The sequence below is a fragment of the Mustela lutreola genome, chromosome 5 (genome assembly GCF_030435805.1).
Source record: "Mustela lutreola isolate mMusLut2 chromosome 5, mMusLut2.pri, whole genome shotgun sequence".
Taxonomy (NCBI): Eukaryota; Metazoa; Chordata; class Mammalia; order Carnivora; family Mustelidae; genus Mustela; species Mustela lutreola.
Window position 1 is genome coordinate 4982525 of NC_081294.1, and position 21449 is coordinate 5003973.

At 56.5% G+C, this 21449-nt stretch overlaps 1 protein-coding gene across 2 annotated transcripts in view; it reads left to right on the forward strand.

Annotated features, from left to right (window-relative positions):
• The window catches only part of TENT4A (terminal nucleotidyltransferase 4A), a 46357-nt gene extending 36305 nt beyond the window's left edge, over positions 1-10052 (forward strand). Inside the window, exons 8-13 of one of the 2 annotated variants that reach the window (XM_059173604.1) lie at positions 1266-1392; positions 2473-2573; positions 3618-3790; positions 4149-4307; positions 6183-6347; positions 7799-10052. In XM_059173604.1, coding sequence (XP_059029587.1) covers positions 1266-1392; positions 2473-2573; positions 3618-3790; positions 4149-4307; positions 6183-6347; positions 7799-7993 — 920 coding nt within the window. In that variant the 3' untranslated portion in view covers positions 7994-10052. The remainder of the gene's footprint in view (positions 1-1265; positions 1393-2472; positions 2574-3617; positions 3791-4148; positions 4308-6182; positions 6348-7798) is intronic. The other variant, XM_059173603.1, reaches the window with a different exon arrangement.
• Positions 10053-21449: the final 11397 nt, after the last annotated feature.

Here is a 21449-nt window from a genome sequence, read left to right on the forward strand (position 1 = left end):
TGACAAGAGATCACAAGCAGGCAGAGAGGCAGGCAGAGGGGGGGGGGGGAGCAGGCTTCCTGCTGAGCAGAGAACCCGACGCGGGACTCAGTCCCAGGACCCTGAGACCATGACCTGAGCTGAAGGCAGAGTCTCAGCCCACTGAGCCACCCAGGTGCCCCAAGTTTGCATTTCTTTAATGATGAGTGAGGAGAAGCAAATATTTATTTATCTAGTCCACAAATACTTATTGAGCATCTAGTATGTGAGACACTGTTGTTACTGTTGGTGATGAAGTCAGTGACAGGTGACAAAAAGTGGTGGAGACCTTCCGCCCCAGGTGCACTGCACCGGTCTTCCTGTTGTGCACATTCACATGCTTTGTCCGTGTGTCTGCCTGGCTGTGTTCCTAGTGACTTTGTGGGATCCTGCCTCTTTTCCATCGTCATGCTCCGCTTTTTTTTTTGCCCAAGTTTGTCCCTTGCATCTGTATTTGGTGTTTTTTGTTATTCTGTTTCTATATATATTTTTAATGTCCTTAAATTTAATGGATTTTTTTGTTTGTTTCATTTCATGGCTGCTGGAGTATGAAATTCACTTCTTAAGAATCTTGTGGCAGGAAACTACTGAGGGTCCTGTTGTTCACAAGTAGCAGGACTGACGGATGTTTTTTCAGTCTGGCTTTTCCCAGCAGCAGAGGAACGTATTTTCACATCCGTTTGTCTGTGTTTGATCAGTTAAATTACAGGGATTCCAGTGTCTTCAGTGTCTGTTTAAATGTACTTGAAAAACGAAAGCCCACGTTATCACTGGATTATAGTGTCAGACCTGGAAAAGAGAAAATTCCAGTCCTCAGAATGGCTTCTAGAACGTTCTGCTTCCTTGAATTGTGAAGAATGAGTTCATGTGAATTAAAATCCCAAACTGTGCTGTTATTAAACGTTCCTTGACTGGGGTTCACTTGGTGACTGCAGTGACGGTGGCTTCATCTGATCTGCCACCCATCTGGTCCCAAGGAGACCTCATGCGTTCTGCCCTGAAGGATTTTCTTCCTGCAGGTCCGGCGGGTGCTGACTGAGCTGCAGGGTGCCCGAGCCAGGGGCCCGCTGCAGTGCACGCCCTGTCGGCACGGCTGCACTAGGACTGAGGCTGCTGCCTTGGCTCTCTGGTGTGGTCAGGGAGTGTGTCCATGGCCAGGGCCCACTGCAGAAGAACTGGGACGATCACACAGGTCTGGACGAAGGGCCCGGTGTCTGCAGGGTCTTACAGCTGCCTTTCTGTCTCAGGAAATGACGTTGGCCGCAGCTCATACGGGGCCATGCAGGTGAAGCAGGTGTTCGACTACGCCTACATTGTCCTCAGTCACGCCGTGTCGCCCCTCGCGAGGTCCTATCCCAACAGAGACTCGGAAAGGTAATGCAGGTCATGTGTCGCTGTCCTGGGCTCACAGCCCTGGTGGCCTGGCAGCTCTCTGCCTCCGCCTCTGTGCGGCGGGGGCGCTGTTGGCCTCGGTTGTTGGCCTCCATGAGGTTTATGGATGGGTTCGCCATTCATAGTACATTCTGTGTATATCCTACTACATAGGCGTAGAATGTGTACACCAGTATGCACCATTCTAGGACCTTCTAGTAGAACTTGCGATGATCGATGAGGAGGGCCATGTGTGGTTCATCCGTGGCTGAGCACTGAAAATTTCTTACTTGGGGGTTGTCCACCATTTCTTCAGGGCATTTTATTTTGGGGAAATGATTTCTGGCCTTTTCCCACTTTGGAATGTGATGCTTTTTCTTCAGGTTGTTCTCAAAATGCACATGATGAGCTTAAAGGGAGAGTACACGTGGGTCCGCACCCCCCCCCCGCCCCGCGTCTCTCCTGCAGACCAGTCCCTCATTCTGCGTTTGAGCTCACTTGTGCAGTGTGCACTTTTATTGGCAGTGAGAAATCCTGCAGAGTGGCTGGGAGGTGGCGGGGTTGGCGGGCGGAGGGAGGGAGTGAGGGCAGTGGAAAGGAGGAAGAGGAAGATGGTGGCGAGAGGCGGCGGGCGCTGTGCAGCACGGGGATCCCGGCGCTCGGACTCACCGCCTTTCGGTGGGTTCTGTGCCTCTGCCTACTCAGCGGGGCTTTCCGGCAGGGCTCTGTGCCGGGGTCCGCAGTCTCGGCACCGTCTGCTGGTACCAGACCTTCGTGGGTGCTGGGCGGGGTGGGCGGGTGCTCTCCTGCTCATGCGCAGGGTTGAAGCCATCTTCTGTAGTAGCCGGCTCTAGGCTCAAGGACATCTGTGTAAGGGAACCCACTTTCTCTGTAGTGTGATCTCAGAGTGCACTTGGGCTCCGGCATCAGAAATCAGAACACAATTTGTAAAATTATTTTGGCTTTCTTGTTTTTTCTTGACAAAGTGATATGTTGTTGAAAATATAAAAGAGCTAGTCAGAAGGGCTTGTGGGTTCCGCAGCCGCTCTGCAGCACGTTGGTTCCCCCGCTGTCCCTCTGCAGTACTCTAGGAAGAATCATCAAAGTGACCCAGGAGGTGATCGACTACCGGCGGTGGATCAAGGAGAAGTGGGGCGGCAAGGCCCCCCCGGCACCTGAGCTGGGTGAGAGCTTGTCCGGCCGCGCTACTCTTGAGCTTCTGATGCCTTGACGCGGGAGTGTCTTTCTGTCCCTCGGTGCTCATTGTTCCCTCTAAGGAAAGGCCTCGTCTTCCGTAAGCGTTTCCAGCTGGGAGATTTAGGGCAGTGGGAATACAGTGCCTGCCCTGCACGGACCTTTAAAGTTTCCTGTAGTAACTGCATTAAAAATGTGAAAAGAAACAGGTGAAATTCCTTTTCCTATTGTATTTTATTCAGCATAGTATTGAAAATAGTAATATTTCTTTCTTTTTTTTAAAATATTTTATTTATTTGACAGACAGAGATCACAAGTAGGCAGAGAGAAAGGAGGAAGCATGTTCCCCACTGAGCAGAGAGCCTGATGTGGGGCTCGATCCCAGGACCCTGAGATCATGACCTGAGCCAAAAGCAGAGGCTTAGCCCACTGAGCCACCCAGGCGCCCCCGAAATAGTAACATTTCAACATGGAGTCTGCATAAAGAGTCTTGGAGCGATTCCACCCCCCCGGGCTGGTGCTGTGCCCATGACACCCGGTGTGCACAGCGCTCCCTGCCCCAGCCTCCCCAGAGACGTGTACCCTGCTGCAGAGTCCCTAAGATTTACAGTTGAAAACTGTTTACACATCCAGGTTGTTCTAGACATATCTCAAGGTTGTCTAATAACTGAAAGAAGTACAATTTTTTTTTAAAGATTTTATTTATTTATTTGACAGAGAGAGATCACAAGTAGGCAGAGAGAGAGGGGGAAGCAGGCTCCCTGCCGAGCAGAGGGTCCGATGCGGGGCTCGATCTCAGGACCCTGAGATCATGACCTGAGCTGAAGGCAGAGGCTTAACCCACTGAGCCACCCAGGTGCCCCAAGAAGTACAATTTTTAAAATTAAGTAAATTAGGTAAATCAGAAATCAGTTTGGGAGTCTTGTTAGCAACGTGTCCAGGCTCGGTGGCCCCTGTGGCTGGAGGCTGTCTGGCGGGGTGTGCGCGACTGTTCTCTTAGCGAGTGGCTCAGCTGGGCTGTGTTGTTCCCACAGACAACAGAATTAAGATAAAAGAGCGAGTAAGTGCTTGCGACGGGGATCCGCCCCAGCGCCGGGACCCGGAGGCCCCGTTCAGCCAGCGCCTGACCTTGTCTCTGCCCAGCCCCCAGCTGCTCTCCTCCGGCTCTTCCGCCTCCTCAGTGTCTTCACTTTCCGGGAGTGACATCGTGAGTGTGCCCTTGGGGAGCGTCCGTCGCAGGGTGCGTAACCTCCCCTCCGGGTGTGTCTGTGCAGCCCCCCAGACAGCACCGCGGGGCCCCCGCTCTGCCACGAGCCTCTGCCGGCCGTCGGGGACCCCATCCTTGCCTCTCACACAGCTGTAGCGACTCCCTGGGAGAGCGTCTTAGAGCTTGCGTGGGGTGACGCGCTGAAGTGAGGGGTCTGTCCTGTCCCGTGTTCCCTGAGGGAACTTGGTGGGAGGGCATCTCAGTGGCTCGGGCCATGTGCTCATGCCCTTCTGCGGCAGCGTCATGAGGAAGCAGCACAACTCTCTGCGGTTGTCCCCGTTGTTTTTCCTACTCCAAGGACTCGGACACGCCGCCCTGCACAACGCCCAGCGTTTACCAGTTCAGTCTGCAAGCGCCGACGCCCCTGCTGGCTGGTCTCCCCACCGCCTTGCCCATGCCGAGTGGCAAGCCTCAGTCCGCCACTTCCAGAACGCTGGTCATGACAACTAACACTCAGGTATGCGGCGCGCCGATGCCCTTCTTCCAGACGGGCCCCTGGGGACCGCGTCTGAGCTGGTGCAGGTGCTCTTGGGGGCGCCTGGTACCATAGAATTAGAGACAGATCTTCGGAAATCTTCAGAAGGTACATTCCTATCTTGTAGGGCATCCTTGTCCTTCGTGGACAGATCAAATTAACTCCTGTCATTCTCTAGAAGACTGTGTCCTTGAGGATCACCCTGTGCAGTGTTTGTGCCAGGGGGGCTCCTGGCTCTCGAGCACTGAGGGTCTTCAGACAAGGTCCGGGTTGAGCATCTTTCTGAAAATGACTGATACCGTGCCCGAGACTGTGGTCCTTGGGGCCACGTCAGTTGGATTCTGGTACTACCTGCCCCACGCCCCTGGCAGGAAAGGACCACCGTCCTGCTTCCTCTCAGAGTGTCTACATTTATACTGTCAAGAAGTTTACACTAAAACTTTGACTTCCTCAAGTTATTATTAGACAGTATATAGAATATGTCCTCTGTTCTTTTTTTTCAACTTAGATGAAATTAGAAGCCTGAAAGATAATTTAAAAAATATTAAGTGTGGTATCCAAGGTTAAACATAATTGAACATGTATGTGTAAAAACCTGTGTTAATTCACCTGTGAAGGAAGGTCATCTCTGCGGTGTGGGTTGTAATTTGAGCAGAGAGAGATGTGGGCGCTGGCAGACCTGCAGATTCCTGTCTGTCATCAGGCTCTGCCCTGGGAGGGCCAGTTCTCACGGGGCTCCCGGGCCTTGGGGATGGTGTCAGTCCTGCGTGAGCCTAACGCTGGAGCCCAGGGCAGTGGTCTCCCTGATGCTGTGTGTGTGGTTCTGGCTGGTCACAGGCCGCTGCTGGCACCCTGGTCCCCTCTGTCACTTTGCTAACAGCGGGTAAGGTTGAAGCTAAGATCATTTACATCGTAAGCCAAGGCTCGAGGCCCACTTTCTCGTTTTGTTTCTAATCTGTAAACTTGGCTTCTAGTGGAGCAGCTCAGTACGCGCCCGCCGTGCACATCACCGGCACTCTGTCCCTGGGAGTTTGCGGACGACAGAGTGCCCCGCTTGGGGTGACATGGGCCCTGAGAGCCGGGGGCATGAGTCCAGCTGACCCAAGCGTTGGCTCTTCCCAGGGACATGGGCTCCCGGGTGAGGGAAGACCCCGCCGAGGAGAGAGCCTGCTGCATGGGCTCCAGCCCCCCGTGTGTGGGCTCTGTCACCCCCATAGAGCAGCGCCCGGGAGACCCCAGCTCCCGCTCCATCCACTGCTGTTGGGGTGGCGCCGCAGCCAGTCTCCGAGAGGGCAGATGCGTGGGGCTCCTCGGGGTGAGCTGTGCAGGTCCCGGAGGTCTGAGAGAGCTTCGCACCGGCACCCCTGCCCGCGGGCTCTGTGATGCAGAAAGACAGGCGGTCCCAGGGCCGGAGGGACGGGAGGCAGGGAGGGACCAGCCTTCTGCGGCACCCATCTGCAGGCCGGCAACCCTCCACGGGCCATCGCCTCGACCGGTGTCCGGCCTCCCGTCCTGGGTTGCGGGTGGGGCTGCGTTTCCGCTCTGTCCGGAGACCAGGGGCAGGTGTTACTCTGAGGACTGATCTGTTGAGCTGTGGCTTGGTCTTTGTGATGAACGAGACTTTACGACTGGCGCGTCACTGGACCTGCTCTCTGTTGGAGTGCCATTGCAGGGTGTGGAATGCTTCTGATGCAAAACAGATGCCTTCAACTTAGAGGCAGACACAGACTCTGTGAATGAGCCTGTTTGCAAATGGCCGTTCCGAAGGAGCGCCCTCCCCTCAGGGGCTCAGCACAAAAACTGCTGACCTCTGTTGGCCTGGGGCCTCATGGATGCCTCTGGTCTTTCTGTTCCTAGACCAGGTTTACGATACCTCCACCGACCCTGGGGGTGGCCCCCGTCCCTTGCAGACAAGTCAGCGTTGAAGGGACTCCGGCGTTGAAAGCTGTCCACCACATGTCTTCCCCGGCCATTCCGTCTGCGTCTCCCAACCCGCTCTCAAGCCCTCACCTGTATCACAAGGTAGGCCTCCTGCCTGGCCCGGGCCCGGTGTCCACAGCCCAGGGCTTCGCTCTCTCCGCCAGAGATGGGGCTCCACAGAGATGTGATTTAAAATGGAATTTGTTTTCTCATCATTCAGTTTCCTGTTTGTTTTTCTTTGTGGTGAATGAAACTTTAAAAGTTATTTTCAAATATAGTTTAAGCATCTGTCTTCCTTTTCCACTGAATTAACTTCCATGCCAAACACCTGGCTGATACGTCAGGAACAGATGCTGGTGGGACCCGTGGCGCGGTGCTGCCCGGCCTGTGTGGCTTCACCGGCTCCTCTTTTGTGTTGGGCGCCCGGGGCAAGGGCCCTGCATGGGGTCTGCTTTCTTGGTTCCAGCGGGGCCCCGGGAATGCATCTGCTGGTGCCCTTGTGGCTTCTCTAAGTCCAGAGTCTGCACACAAGCAACTGTTCTGGAGTAGGAAAACAGGTTGTTAGCTCATTCCCTGTGCCCTTGAAGGGCCGGAGTGTTTCTGAGAGCTGTGGCAACGTTTGCCTGTAGGAGTCAGGTGCAGTGTCTGAAGGTGAATTGTGTTCCCTTGGGCTCTGACGACACTGGGGCCACTGACCTCGATGACCGTCGTCCATTTCTCTGTTGCTTATCTGACTGTATTTTGCCGGTAAGTTTTTAATGTTTAGGGGTTGGCTCTCTGAAGCTGTCATTAAGGCCAGATTGTTGTGTTCATTTGGAGCTAAGTCAGGGAGCTTTCCTCCTGGGATTCACCCCTCGGGTCACAAGGGGGTTTTCAGGGCACCCCGGGCGTCTCCCGCTGGCCTGCTGGAAGGACGGGCACGAGAGAACTCCTTGAAGGGGAAAGCACCTTCCTTAATGCATCTTGGCTTTCCCGCACAACCCCCCCCTGCTGCTTGTTTGCTCTGCGCCCTTCCCGAAAGCGGCCGTGTTCTCCTGGTGGGCTTCGCGCCAGGCCGCGGGTAGAGCAGCAGCCTGAGTGCCCGCCTGGCGTGTGCGGCGTCCCTCCTGTGGGAGCCGGAGTGCGGCCCGCTGGACGTGAACTCCTGCGTGTGTCTGCACGACGTCAGAGCTGAAGCGGGGAAGATAACGTTCTGTGCCCACACAGGACCAGTTGGGAGTGTGACGCTCACGGCTTCAGATGCGAGAGTGTGGATGTGCTCTGAGCTGGCCGGGTCGCTAAGTGGGCGCGGTACTGTCTGCTGGGTGTAGCGGTCCCTGTGACCCTGCAAGCTTGGGGCTCTGCGCTCCTTCCTCCTTCCGTCCCCGGGACACTGCACGTGGCAGTCGGGTGCAGCCCTTGTGCGCGCTCCCCGTCCACGGGCCTGGTGTGGGGGGGTGGGGGGCGCAGCTGGGGCACATGGAGGCGTGCTGCCCCCGACCGAGCCCCGCAGCAGCGGCGTCTGGGGTCTCCCGGGCAGCCGCCCATGCTGCCGTCCCGCTCTGTCTCTCCAGCAGCACAGCGGCATGAAGCTGTCCCTGAAAGGCTCCCACAACCACAGCCAGGGCGGCACGTACAGCTCCGTGGGCAGTGGAGGCGTGCGGCCCCCCGTGGGCAACCGAGGACACCACCAGTACAACCGCACCGGCTGGAGGAGGAAAAAACACACGCACACGAGGGACAGCCTGCCCGTCAGTCTGAGCAGATAATAGCCCCTGATGGCGCCTCCCGCCCCCCCTCCCCTCGGCCTCGGCGCCCAGCCGGGAACTGAGACCAGCATCCAGCACGTCGGCCCGGGCCCCTCGGACCGCCCGCCGCTGACCACTCTGCATGTCCCTCGTGTGGTGGTCACGTCCATCTGAAAGAACAGCTCCTTGTGCTCATCTGTGAAGCCTTATTAAGCGTGGACGCTGTGTCTGCCTTCCCGGGACGCTTCTCCTTCAGGGCCGGAGCAGGTCTGGACCGGGACCGGTGGTACCGGCGGCCGGTCTGGGTCCGTTGTGGTTGGGGTGTTGCCAGGGCACGTCCGCCAGAGTAGCAGAGGTCAGCCCCCGTTCTCGCTCCTTCCCCAGTGGGTAGGGTTGGGAGGTCGCCATTGTGTCACTGCCCTCACGTTTTGTTTTCAAATTTCAGAACTGTTTTTCTATGTAAATATTGAAAACTTATGATTTGTGCAATAACTCAGATATTTTTATTTAATTCATATTTTCACATAAGTTATATTTAAGGGAGGAGGTTTTTTAAACAAGCTTAGGTCCTTTCCCGAGTCGCATTTTCTAAGTTGGGTTCATCGTGTCGGCTGGTTGTCTGAGGAGCACCGCTACCAACACCGCGAGGGAGGGGCTCGGGGTTTCTTTCTGTGTTTTTCTTTTGGTCAGACACGAGGCCTCTCTGTTCGTGGCGGGGGAGTCGAGCAGCCCCGCGCTTCCCTGCGGGGGCTCGGCTCCCAGGCCTTCTGACCAGCTGCCCGCCGGCCCTGCCGTCCGGCCTGTCTGTCGTCTCGCTCTGACCGCAGACCTTTAACATTTTGGTTTTCGGTTCTTTTCAAGTAGACAACAAATCCAGCATTTAAAGTGCCAGAAGTATAACTTTCTAAGGGGAGAAAGGGTTGTCACATTATAAAATCTTAAAAAAAAAAAATGTGAACTTTGAAGTGCTTCGGTTTGTTTTAGTCACATAGCCTGCCAGGATGGGTCCGGTGACCATCAGCGCGGACAAGGGCACCCAGTTTTAGGAATGTGGAGAAAGGAATTATGTTGATTCCGTTGAGGAATCTGTGTAGTAGTATGCGTTCGTTCTGTTAAGAGCAAATCTACGAAGAGTACTTCAGCTGCTCAGTGCACGGGGGAGTATTTGTAACGCGTCGCAGGAGGGCACAGCCCGGGGTCGGGGCCCGCCCGGAGCAGCCGGCACGCGACCTGGAGAGCAGACAGGTACACTGTGCAGGTGTGGTGTGCAGGTATGGTCTGCTATGACAGCCGCTGTCTTCGTTACCTTCATTTGAGCAAGAATATATCCACGTGGCCGAACCCTGAGTTTTTGGAGCACCACAGTTGTCCTGGGTGTTAGTTGCATCTCATAGGTCACCTGACCTCCCGTTTTTAAAATGGGGGGTTCCGGCCCTGCTGAACACTACAGGTAGGTTGGTCTTTGAAGTCCACTAGTAGAGAAGGTCAAGTCAAAGAGACTGAACTACCACGACATCTGATGGATGTGCGGAGCGGGGAGCTCGAGTGTGGCCTGGGGGCGGGGTCCTGGGCTCTCCCCCAAGACCCCCAGAGGCTTGGCTTTTCCCCGGGACCGGTCCCTGGCTGTGGCTGTGGCTTCTCCAGGGGGCCTTCCAGAAGAGAGTAGCACATGTTTGCAGTTCTTGATGATTGAAAGTTATCAAAAATATTTAAAGATATTTAAATTGTGAATCTATTGATAAAGAAATATTTATAAAAACTGATACGTAGGCCTGTACTAATCTCCACACATTAGCAATATTGACTGTCCCCCTACATTAAGGAACCCCTGTGGGCCGCGGGTCCCGCAGGGGTGCATTTTAAAGCTCGATTCACAGACACAGGCGCCACGCTCCACCCTGTTGTGGCGAGCCGGATGAATTGGCCTGGCCACCTGTGGTCGCGCGCTACACGGTGAACAAAACGGTATCATGTTTCGATTTTTTGTGTGTGTGTGGACAACAATGTGGAAGCTAAAATTGACATATTTTTATGTAAAGTTTTTCTATTCTTTGATTTTTAATAAACTTTGGAAACCAGATGGCATTTGTGTTGGAATGTTTGCTTTCCACTCAAGAGGAAGGGCGGCTCTACCATTTCACATTCTTGAGCTCAAACGGAGCAGTGAAAAGTTCCCTTCTCCTTGGTTTGGGGACTTCAGAGCTGTGTACAGAGGAACGGCAGCTGAAACCTAGGTTTGCTCACCTTCTGGGCCGGGAGGGAGTCCCTCACACCGTTGACGGGACACCGTCCATGTGCCGTGTCCGACCAGCCCGTTGTGTGATACTGTGGCACCGATGATGCTTTCCGGAGAAATTGCTCCTTCTACATCTCCCTTAGGTCATATTAGATCACTTAAAAATAGCACTTCACAAAAATTTTCTTTTTGAATTAGCACAAGCAGGGGGCAGGGCAGTGGCAGAGGGAGAAGCAGGCTCCGCTGAGCAATGATCCCGATCCCAGGACCCCGGGATCATGACCTGAGCAGGAGGCAAATGCTCAACCAACTGAGCCACCCGGCGCCCCTAAGAAGAACACATTTTAAACAGCCAAGCAGTCAAAATGTAGCTTAAAATGTAACATATTTAGAGTTTATGAGGAGGTATTTAAGGAGTCCTACAGAGCAGTGAGTGACAGAACCACGTGTGTCGGCTTCTCGGGCCCCGGGAGGGTGTGTGCTAGAACTTTCCACCGTGGGTCCTGGGACAGCCTTTCATTTGCTCCTTCCCCAAGGGTTTCCAGAGGGCTGCCAGCAGGGACTTCCCCGAGGACACAACAAGACCCACATGCAGCACCTACATTCTGACAAGGCTGCAACTACTGTGCCCCCACGTCAGTGCTGTGAACAGCGGCTGCAGGCGTAGTGACAGGTGTGTCTGTGGCTAGGGCCACTGGAAAGCCCTTGAGCTGGGACCAAGTGGCTTGAAGGAGCTGGCACGTTGGTGGCACAGCAAGGAGGCTGTGGAGCACTGGCCAGGAGCAGGTGCAGAAGCCGAGACTAGGGGGAGGGGAGCCGTGACGGGAAGGCAGAGGGTTTCTATGTCCCTGTGGCCACTCACTGGAGAGCGGCTGGAAGTGGTGTTGAGGTGGTCCAGGTGAGCAGTGACCACCCTGGGGGGCCCTGGGCAGGTGGGATGGGGCTGGCGAGGCCACACTGATGGACTGGGGCGGGGCCCTGCTGCCCTCGGCCCTCTGCACGACACGGTCCACAGGAGCCCCAGGCCCCTAGAAGGAGCCCATCGAGTCAGTAAGTCACACCTATCAGCCGGGAGCCCAGGGCGGGGGGACCACCTGTCTCCGGCTCAGGGCAGGCGAGAGGAGGCCCTGTTCCCTGGGCCTCCCTGGGAAGTGGCGGGGCAGCAGGGTGGGTGCCTGAGGCCGCTCACGGCTCACACCGTCCGTGCTACTCAGCTTTGAGTGGAGGACCCGCAGGTCACTGCAGTGACCTCCAGTCCCCAGAAGTCTTAGGATTCCAAATTTGCTCCCTTGTGGCCAGGGCTCCCTGACTACTTCCAGTTGTGTGGGGTCATGCCCCACCTTCATCCACGCTCGAGGTACTTGGGGTTCGTGTGCACAGAGTGTGGGGCCTGGCAGCAGGTGCACACGGGAGGCGACGGTCTCTGCAGGGTGGACGTGCCCACTTCTGGCACACGTCTTTGTTGCAGTCGGCCTGTGGTCACCTAACTGAAGTCTTGACAAGGGTGCGTGGTTTATCCTCAGTTTTTCTAACTTGCGAAGCCCCTACCAGTCCTTAAGTAACTTAGATGATTTAGGGAAGGGGAGTGGCCACTGAGAAACACCTCAGCCCTGAACATCATGACCTTGGGGCTAGTTCTCACTAGGAATGGCTGGAAAAGAGGTCTCTCTGCTGTGTTCCCTTGGCTTCCCGCGGTGGGGCAGTTCCTAAGATTTGTCACGAGGGCCCTTGGACAGAGCTGCCGCTCCCCTGTAGTCCCAGCAAAACCGTGTCCTGGAGCAGGGCCGGCCCATGACTTCAAGGCCCTGCGTTGAGTTCCAGGCAAGATCCATAAAGGGGGCCCAGATTCTTCCCATACTGCGCTCTTTCTGCACAACCTCTGACCCAGAGTTTTCGAAGCACTGATGGTGTTAAAGGTCACACAGAGGTTCTCTTGTGAGTCACTTCCAGGTCTGGAAAGAAGTGTGTGACAAGGCAGATTTGAGGCCTTCCTGCCTGTGTTTTCTGCGGTCCTGAGTGTCTTCACGGTGATGGCTGTGGACAGCTGTGGCCAAAGCCAAGCCCACTTAGCGGGTGCATCCTCAGGCCCGAGATGAGACCGTGAGGGGGCCGCCTGCCCTGGGGTGAGGACGTGCCAGGCCCCGAGGTGAGCAGCGTCCAGGGCCGAGCGTGCTGCAACCCCGCTCCCGCCTGCGACCTGAGGGACAGCGCATCCTGACCCTGACTGGGGGGGTCAGGGATGCTCTGGTTCTCCAGTGGTCTGAGAGCCGCTGCTCAGTTTGGGTGGAAAACTTCCACTTTAGGTTACCATCGAGTCCCATGAGTTTCCCAACTGGCCTGTTCCATGGTCCCCAGTAGGTAGAGCCTCCCTGGACGGTGGAAATTGTCCCGTGGACCCCATGGGGAGCCGAGAGCCACCTGCTGGGCAGTTGAAGTGGTTAGGGGAAAAGCTCTTGGCTCATGCACGGTGGAGCTTGGCTGCTGGCCTTGGCCGTGGTCACGATAGTGCTGCTTGGAAAGGCGGGTTCTGGAAGAGCACGCTGGGACCGCTTCAGACACAACCTCTAGTCCCAGCCCGTAGCCGGTTTAGCTCGCTCTGGACTTGCCTGCGTCCACCCCGGGCTTCTTGCAGGAGAGCAAGTCTCTGTGCTCAGAAGTCTCCGTCGGCTGTTTCAGTCCCATTCTCCCGGCCAAACCCCACCCTGCATCCACGGCCCCACCGGCCCCTAGGCCCTGCACGCCCGGGACGACTGCTGGAGCCTTCAGCCAGGCCGGGGTGCACCGCCTGTGAGGCTGACGGTGTGAGCTCAGTGGGCCGGCCCGGCCGCCACACGGCCTGGACCATCTCGTGGATGTGAGCTGGAGACCTGCGGGGACGTGCCGACCGCAAGCACTGTGCACGCCGCCACCGCCTCCGGGTGCAGGGACCTTTCCCATCTCCAGAGGAATAAACTGGGGCCCAGAGAGGGTGAGCATCCTCTGCTGCTGTTCAAGAGAAACTCGGAGGGGCAGGGTCCACAGTGCTTGGCCCTTCGAAAAGCCTCTCATGTGCTCAAGGTACACTGAATGGGGCTAGGTTCTGTCTTGAATCTGTGGAACAAAGAGGAAAAAATTCATGTCCTGCATTTTTAGCTCATTGCAGTTTTTGAAGGCCCCAGGGGTAGGTCTGGAGCAGGGCAGGGGCTCCTGCTGAATTCGGTGTCCCTTGGAGCATGGAGTGAATGCTGGCTGGCCTTCGGGGTCACTGCATCCTCCTTGATTTTCCGCCCTCCCTTTTGAGGACCGGCCCCTTCGTCCATGTCCTATGGGTCCCTTCTCCTTCAGAACAGTCCAGAAGGATTGTTTTTCTCTTTTCTAGTGTTGGGTCCTGGAATCCTCATTCAATAACTAATCATGTCTTCTCTTTGACATCCACTGTGTCATGATCAGAAAGTAAGTTTATCATCTTTTTGGGACACCTGGATGACTCAGTCCGTTAAGGCTCTGCCTTAGGCTTGGGTTGAGATCCCAGGTTCCGGGATGGAGTCCTGCATCGGGCTCCCTGCTCAGCAGGAAGCCTGCCTCTCCCTCTCCCTCTGCCGGCTGCCCCCCTGCTTGTGCTCTTTCTCTCTCTGACAAATAAATAAATAAATAAAAATTTTAAAAAAAGTGTATCGTCTTTTCTGCGTAGATGGTGAGCCTTCTGGAGTGTGAGCCCGCGGGCTCGCAGGGTCAGCACCGTGCCGGACGCCCGGAACTTGCTGACACGCTCCCCAGTGCCCGCCTTTGTGCGCGTGCTTCCTTCGTGTCAGTTACTGAGAAAGTCTGGAACAAATAAACAGCAAAACTTAGTGAATGAAAAAAATTTTCATGTTAAGAAAATCAGTGGCAACTAGGTTTAAGACTCAAGGTGTCTTTTTTTTTTTTTTTTCTGTAGGAAAATTGGAATGTAGGTACATACTAGGATTTTTTTAAATGTCCAGTCCGCCCCGAGGGCTGTGGCTGGAGGGTTGGGTTTGGGGCCCACAAGGGAAGGAGGAAGGGGCTGCCCGTCCCCACCCACGTCCTGTTCGTTGTTGGGCTCCTGGATGGGGTGTGTCTACTGACCGACCGTCTCCAGCGAGGGGGTGTCGGTGGGCATCAAGGCCCCGCCCCTGCCCCCTCTGAGTGGGTGCTGTGGAGGGCTCCCTCCCCGCAGAGCCCTGGGCCCCTCCGGAAATTCTAGCGGCTGGGAGTGGCTCTCTGCAGGGAAGAGAGGGGGCGCTGCTGCCTCACCAGCTGGTTTCCTCAGCCCCGCGCACCTCCGTCACCTCTGTCACCTCCGTGTCTCTGCAGAGCTGAACGTCTCCACAGTCACCCCTGGGCTGCAGAGGGACCCTGGGGGTGGGGAGTGGTCCCCCAGGTTGGCTGTGAATTTGTTAATATTTGAACGGAAACCGTGTGCTCTGGTTAAAAAGGACAGGGAAGTCAGACTGCCACCTTTTCTTTTACCGAAAAGAGGAAGGATCTGTAGCGTCCTCACAGTGACAACACCGGGTGAAGCTGGAGACCTCGGGAGAGGGAGGGGCTGGGGGTGGGGCCAGGCTTGCCACCTGCGGGCGGGGGTGGGGGTGGGGGTGCCTGTGGGTTCTGATGGGGGCGGTCACTGCCAATTGTTGAAACCAGACTCCCACTCTCTGCAGAGAATCTAGCTGTGCTCGGCCCCAGCAGGGGGATGAGTGGTCCCTCTGGTCACCCCGGTCCCCAGTGTGCTGGAGGGAGCCCACATGTAGACTTCTCCACAAAAGCCCTTTGCAAACCTCCAGCTGCCTTGCTTACTGCCCGCCACTCCCCAGCCCTTCCTGCCTGGGCTTCCCGATCACAGCTGCCCTCTCCTCCTCTTCCCCTGCCCCAGGCTCTCTGTCCAGCTGTCTTGGCACCGAGCTGCCTGGCAGGCCTCCTGGCAGAGGCTCCTGGGAGCTGCAGAAGGAGCAGCAGGGCACCGCGTGGGCCTCAGGGAAAGGTTGTGTGGGGAACAAGGCTCTTCGTTCCTGCAAGCAGGGGAGGGATCATCCCCTACTGTGGGGAGACATGACATCCATGCAGAGGCCACCTGAGTCCTGGGGGGGTGAGGGGAGGATGGAGGGGCTTCTGCTGAGGTGGGGGTCGGTGAGCAGTGCGGGAGGAGCTGCCACCACCACCTTGGGGACAAGAAGGGCCACTCACCTCCAATTCTGTCACCCCCACGGGAAGAGCAATTTTGGTGAATGGTTGCTAGACATCGAGAAGCTTCTTCGGTGGTGAATAAATGTCTTCTCCTGTCAGGGGAAAGCTCGACACTCGCTTCAAAGCCTCTGCTTTCCTTTTGGCACCAGCTGTCTCCTCTGCCGACTGAGGTCCTGGGGAGCGTGTGTGCCACGGGGCTGAGCGGGCCACGGGGCTGAGCGGACCACGGGGCTGAGCCGCTGCCTCTCATTCCCCAGGCCGAGCCCGTCCATGGGTGCCCTGGACTTTCCTACCCGCCTTCCCCTCAGATGGCAGGTGACAGGCCAAGACTCCACGGGGACGGAAGGCCACACATAGCTCAGCTAGCCTCCTTTCCCTGGTGGACGTGACCCAGTGTCCCCCAGGGATCCTGTTAATTCCTGGTTTTTCTCAGAAACCCAGTCGTCCCCAGGACCCAGGCTTTTGAGTATCTGACAGTTTGAACCCAATGATCGCGAAAGCTATTTCAATTCATGAATGTCCGGCTTCTCCTTGCTTCCTGTGATAGAATCCAAGTCACCCATCAGACAGGGGTCCTGGTGTCCCCCTGCTCCCCTGCGGGTCTTGTTAGCCACTCTTCCACTTTAGGACAAAGGTGGAGGCAGCACCCAGGCCACATACCCTCCCCTCCAAGGGAGCTGCATGGCAGATGTGAGGGTGACCCAGGAGGGCAGGCAGGAGGAAGTTCTGTTTGGACAGGAGAGTGGGCTTTCCTGAATATCGAGAATTAGGGAATAGGTGATGAGATTTCAGGAGGGGATACCAAGACCTAAGACCTTGGATCCAGAAAGTATTTGGGGCAGTGAGCATGGCCTGACCCCTTGCCTCTGCCAGGAAGCCTTCCCACGCATAAGTGTCACCCTGAGTGGTCAAGGGTGCTGGGGACGCTTGGATGTTCAGCTCAGCGGGGGAGTTTCAGCTCAAAGGGCAAGTTTCAGACCTTTGTACAGCCCAACGGGGCTCTGGTTGCAGAGGGCTGGGCTGCGGGCTCCTGGCTGTTCAGATCCAGTCTCCTCCCAGCCCTCACCTACACTTTCCATGTGACCCTTTTGTCCTGGCTAGAGGGAGATGTGCTCTTGTGGTGGCCCTGGAAGCCAGCCTCAGGGAGACTGTCCCAACCAGGCAGGAGCTGAAAGCTCTTGTCATTTGCAGTCCTCTCTGGGCTCACAGATGACCCGCACCGTCCCAGGAGAAAACCGCATGCGGCTATCGGGGCAGAGGGAGTCACGGCAGGTTCTGGAGCCCTTGGCTCAGCCGCTGTCGAAGTTGATAAAGACAGAGAGTGTTCTTGTGTGCTTTGTCACTGAAGTGTGTGTGAACAAAGTCGCTCATCCACGGCCGTCACAGGAACGTGAAGACGTCATCATCAAAACGTCTTGATCTGGGATCACACACCCATATAAAAAATCTGATGTTCACTGAAGTTAGCTCAAGCTTCTTCTTCTTCTTCTTCTTTTTTTTTTTTAGTTTTATTTATTTTAGAGCATGTGCAAGAGCAGGACCGGGGAGCGTGCTGAGAGGTAGAGAGAGAATCTCAAGCAGGCTCCATGCTGAGCGCAGAGCTGGACGCGGGGCTCAGTCTCACGACCCCGAGATCATGACCTGAGCTGAAACCAAGAGTCACAGCCTTAACCGGCTGAGCCAACCAGACGCCACATCTCAGACTTCTTATTACAAACATGGCATAAGATTTTACTGGGAAATTTTACACAAATTCAACTTGTAACATCTCCATATGTTGTATTTCATTTTAAACTTGTAATATGCAAAACGGGATTTTTTAACCAAGCTTCAACCATTTTTTAACCAAGCTTCATTTCAATGCTCCAAATTCCTTCCAGTTTACCCCAATGTATCATAAAACTGCAGCAAAATACTTTCTGCAGACTCAGACTCCTCTGTGTCACAAAAACTGGCAAGCCAGCCCTGGGGGACAGTGGGCTTTGTGGCCGCCACCAATGTTCATTATGCTGCCCTTAAATTTATTCTGCTCTCATGATAAAAATTTACAATTGATTTGTCATGAGAAACTAGAGAAATTATAAAGTTCGTGGATCAAATTTCCTTTTTACTCCTCGTGCGCTTGCTGTTCAAGTCCCTGAATATGGGGCCAGGGGTGGGGGGGATGTAGAGGCCTCGGGGGGAGGGGCTGCTCCTCCACAGAACGAAGGGATCTCGTGAGACCACATCAGCTCGGGAGTCCAGTGGTGTGGCCTTGTGTCCGCAGAAGGTTGAATCCCGCACAATCCAGGCACGGGATCTGGTCAGGTCACTGGATGCCAGAGGCTGGGTCCAGAGGTCTGCGGAGACAATCTGCCCGGCATGATCTCCCAGCAGGGTCTGTAGTGACTGGGTGTTCAGAACCTAGTCTCGGTGGGCAGGGAAACATTAACTCAGCCAGCCGGGCTTGCCCAAACCCCGCACACTACAAAGAAAGGCGCGGTCCTCAACCTTTCCTGGAGGTCACCTCTAAGCCCTGGAATGTTCTGCCTGATGAGTGTGTCTTTGTTCAGCTGGGGCTTTGGGCGCTGACGATGGCATCCCTTGGCTTGGAGACAGCATGGCCCCTTTTATAAGGACACCTATAGGGCCAGGGGCCTCCCCCGCTCAGCGTGACCTCATGTCTCCTAGCTACAGCTACGACAGCGCCATCTCCAAGGAAGGCCACAGTGTGAGGTCCCGGGCTCCAACAGAAGATTTGTGAGGGGACACCATTCAGGCCCTAGCAGGTGCCCATGTCCCTTCCCCTAAGTCTGCGATGGGACCGTGAGGAGGGGAGTTGGCAGATGTGAGTAAATGAAGGATCTTAAAATGGGGAGACCAATTTGAACTATCTGGGGGAGCCCTCAGGACCTTCACAAGTAGCTCCTGAGAGGGCAGCAGGGGGAGGTTTGGGCACAGGCAGGAGCCCACGTTCCAAGCAGAGCTGGGGCTGGCAGAGGCCACGAGAGGAACTGGGGCCATGAGCTTCCTGGGTTGGGAAGCGGTGAGTATGTTGTTGGCTTTGTGATGCTGGCATTTCTCAGTGCACACACTGAGGAACAGACCTTGGCACACATTCCCTTCCAAGTCCCTCCACCTCCACGGTCAGGGGAGACACAGCCTTGCTCTTCCCGCTGCTGCTCTTGGTTGATACACGTGCACTCGGGCATGTGGCTCTGGCCCTGGCAGGTGCAGGGGCTGCTGGCCTTCGGGATAGCGGCGGGAGGCTGGGCTGCAAAGGACCCAGCCTGTCTCGCTCGTCCGGGCACAGCCCAGCCTGTCTCGCTCGTCCGGGCACAGCCCATAGACGCGTCCTCACAGCCAGTCGCTCGCTAGGTGGCTCCCTCACCCTGGATGTCCCCACAGGGTTTGGAGGGGCGGTGGGCTTTCACAGTCCCATCCCGTTGCAGGGACCCACGGGGAGGGCCTCGGGCTGCCGCGTGTCGTCATCCTGCTGGCTGAGACGGACCCAGAGCAAAACCTGCAGAGGAAAGAGCTGCATGGGGTGAAGTCCTGGGAGCCCAGATGGGAGCTGCCCAGAGCCCGCTCTGCTGGAGTCGCACAGGCTGGGTTTTGCCCCTTCTGCGAGAGCAGAGGCTGCAGGCGGAGATGCCACCAGCCAGGGAAGCCCTTAGAGTTTCAGGGCCCAGGGTTCCACGGACATCTGGCCAGGTGGGCGCCTTCTGCCCAGCAGGGACCAAAATCCTGAGCCCTGGAAGGAAGCAGGGGCCAGCAAGGACACAGCAGGTCCCTCGGATCAGTCAGGGGACTGGGGGAGGCCCGCAGCCCACGACTTGGGGACGCCGGCACTGGGCCTCATCGCTTGACAAGGAGGGCACTTGATCTGCTAGAGCGCAGCGGGGAGGGGAACATCTTGAGGCCCTTTCTATTTCGAGGTGGCGTTTCGTGTGGAATCTGTTTTTTTAATTTTTATTTATTTATTTATTTATTTATTTATTTATTTTTTAAAAGATTTTATGTATTTATTTGACAGAGAGAGATCACAAGTAGGCAGAGAGGCAGGCAGAGAGAGAGGGGGAAGCAGGCTCCCTGCCGAGCAGAGAGCCCGATGTGGGGCTCGATCCCAGGACCCTGGGATCATGACCCGAGCCGAAGGCAGAGGCTTCACCCACGGAGCCCCCCAGGCGCCCCTCGGCAGATGTTTGTTGAGGGAGAGCGGGGATGTGTGGTGCGGCTTCCTCCGCCCCCAGCAGCTCGGCAGGAGTCCCCCAGCGCCACAAAGCCCTGCTCTGGCCTGGCCTGGGCTGGGTGGGGAGTCTCAGACCACACCCGACTCACTGGCCCCAGGGCCCAGGAGGGGAGACGTGAGGGCCGCACTCTCCATCCTTTTCCTGTGCTTTCTCCACTGCTGCGTCCGGAGTCCCGAGTGGCACCTGGGGCTTGGACACTCGGTATGTATCTGCTTGGGGGAGGGCCGGCCCCTAAACCAGGCTCTGTGATGAGGGGGCAGATAGCCTGTCTGGCGCAGTCCAGCCCCACAGCCCCAGAGGCCAGGGCTGGAGGGAGAGTTCCCTCGAGCACCAGAGATGCCCACGGAGGGGGTTGGGTGGTCTCGGGAAAAACCTACCCACCCTCTGCGGTCCGCACATTCTGGGCTGATTCCTGTCCTGTGCCTCCATCTCTGTCCTGGAAGGAGAGAAACAGGGCTCCTGGGAGCAAGTGATGAGGGGATGATTCAGGACGTTGGCTTCGACAGGAGGGCTGGGGCATCCCTGCCTCTGCAAGCAGGTGACTTGGAGTCCCATCTTCCTTGTTCTTTGGCCGAAAGCCACGCCTGGCCGGTGCTGGGCTCGTCCTGGCCGGAGCAGGTCCTGCTTCTGTCCTGTGAGCTTGAAGGCAGGGCCAGACACAGCCACCCCTTCTGCCCTTCTGCTTCCCTGCACATGATGGACTTTGGCCCCAGAAGGCGGCCCTGGGCCCTTGGGGGACTGCCCTGTTCTGCTACGGTAACACTGACCCTGTGTTGGGGAAGCCCCCTGCGCCAACCCCCACACCCCCTGCCGCAACATGCCTGCCCCAAGAGCCTCAAATACCTCGGAGTTTGATGGGCTCCCCAGGCCACTTTGGGCTGCACTGCACGGGTTTTCCCATGCACGAGGGCCCTGAATTAGGAGCACGCCAGGCTGAGCTGTACCTGCCTGGAGGAAGGGGTACTTCCTCCTAATTCTCACCAGGGACCAGTGGACTAACGGGGCAGGGGCAGCGGGGAGCCGGGCGCGGTCGTGGTGGGGCAGCTCTGCAGCCCTGGAGGTGAGCCTGCCTGGTCCCTGCTGCTCCTCCGGGCCCTGCTGCGGCTAGAGCCTGAAGGACTCCAGGAGCAGGATGGCTCCTTGGGGCTGCCAGGGCCCTCGGGGCTTTCCCTCACAGCACTGCCAGCCCAGGGGAGGCAGGCCCACAGTTCCTAATGGTGCCCAGCGTGGTGACTGGAGGGAACCCCCAAAGAGATGAGAAGGTCAAGCATGGAGCTTTTGCTGCGGCCAACAGAACTGGTGAGGTGCCTGGTCTGTTTGGATGCTGGTCCGGGTGGGGCTGCCGGAGAGCACCTGTCCCCTCCACCCTGAGTGGTCTTCCTCTGTGGCACACGGAAGCTCTTCTCCTTGACCATCTGGAAGCTCTACCGACTCTCCAAGACCACCCGATGCCTCCTCCATGCAGCACACCTACTCCCAGCCTCACTCTCCCAGCCAGGATCAACGACTCCAAGAAGAAATGCACGCTCGTTCCCACCTGCCTGGGACAGCGTCCTGCTGCAGCCACGGAGCCTGGGAAGGGCTCGAATGACGGACTTTGATGGAATGGGTGTTCGTGTCAGAGTCACCCTGCAGCTTGTGAAGGGCCCTGGCGATGCTACTTTCCCGTAATTACATTTTCTCCCTGAAACAATTTCAGTTAAATTTCTGTTTGACAAGGGACTGAGCAGAACCCATCTCACCTAGAAAATGACAGAAATGCTTTTAATCTTTCCAACTTAACCTTTTCATCCTGACTTAACCTTTCCCTCCTTGACACAAATGA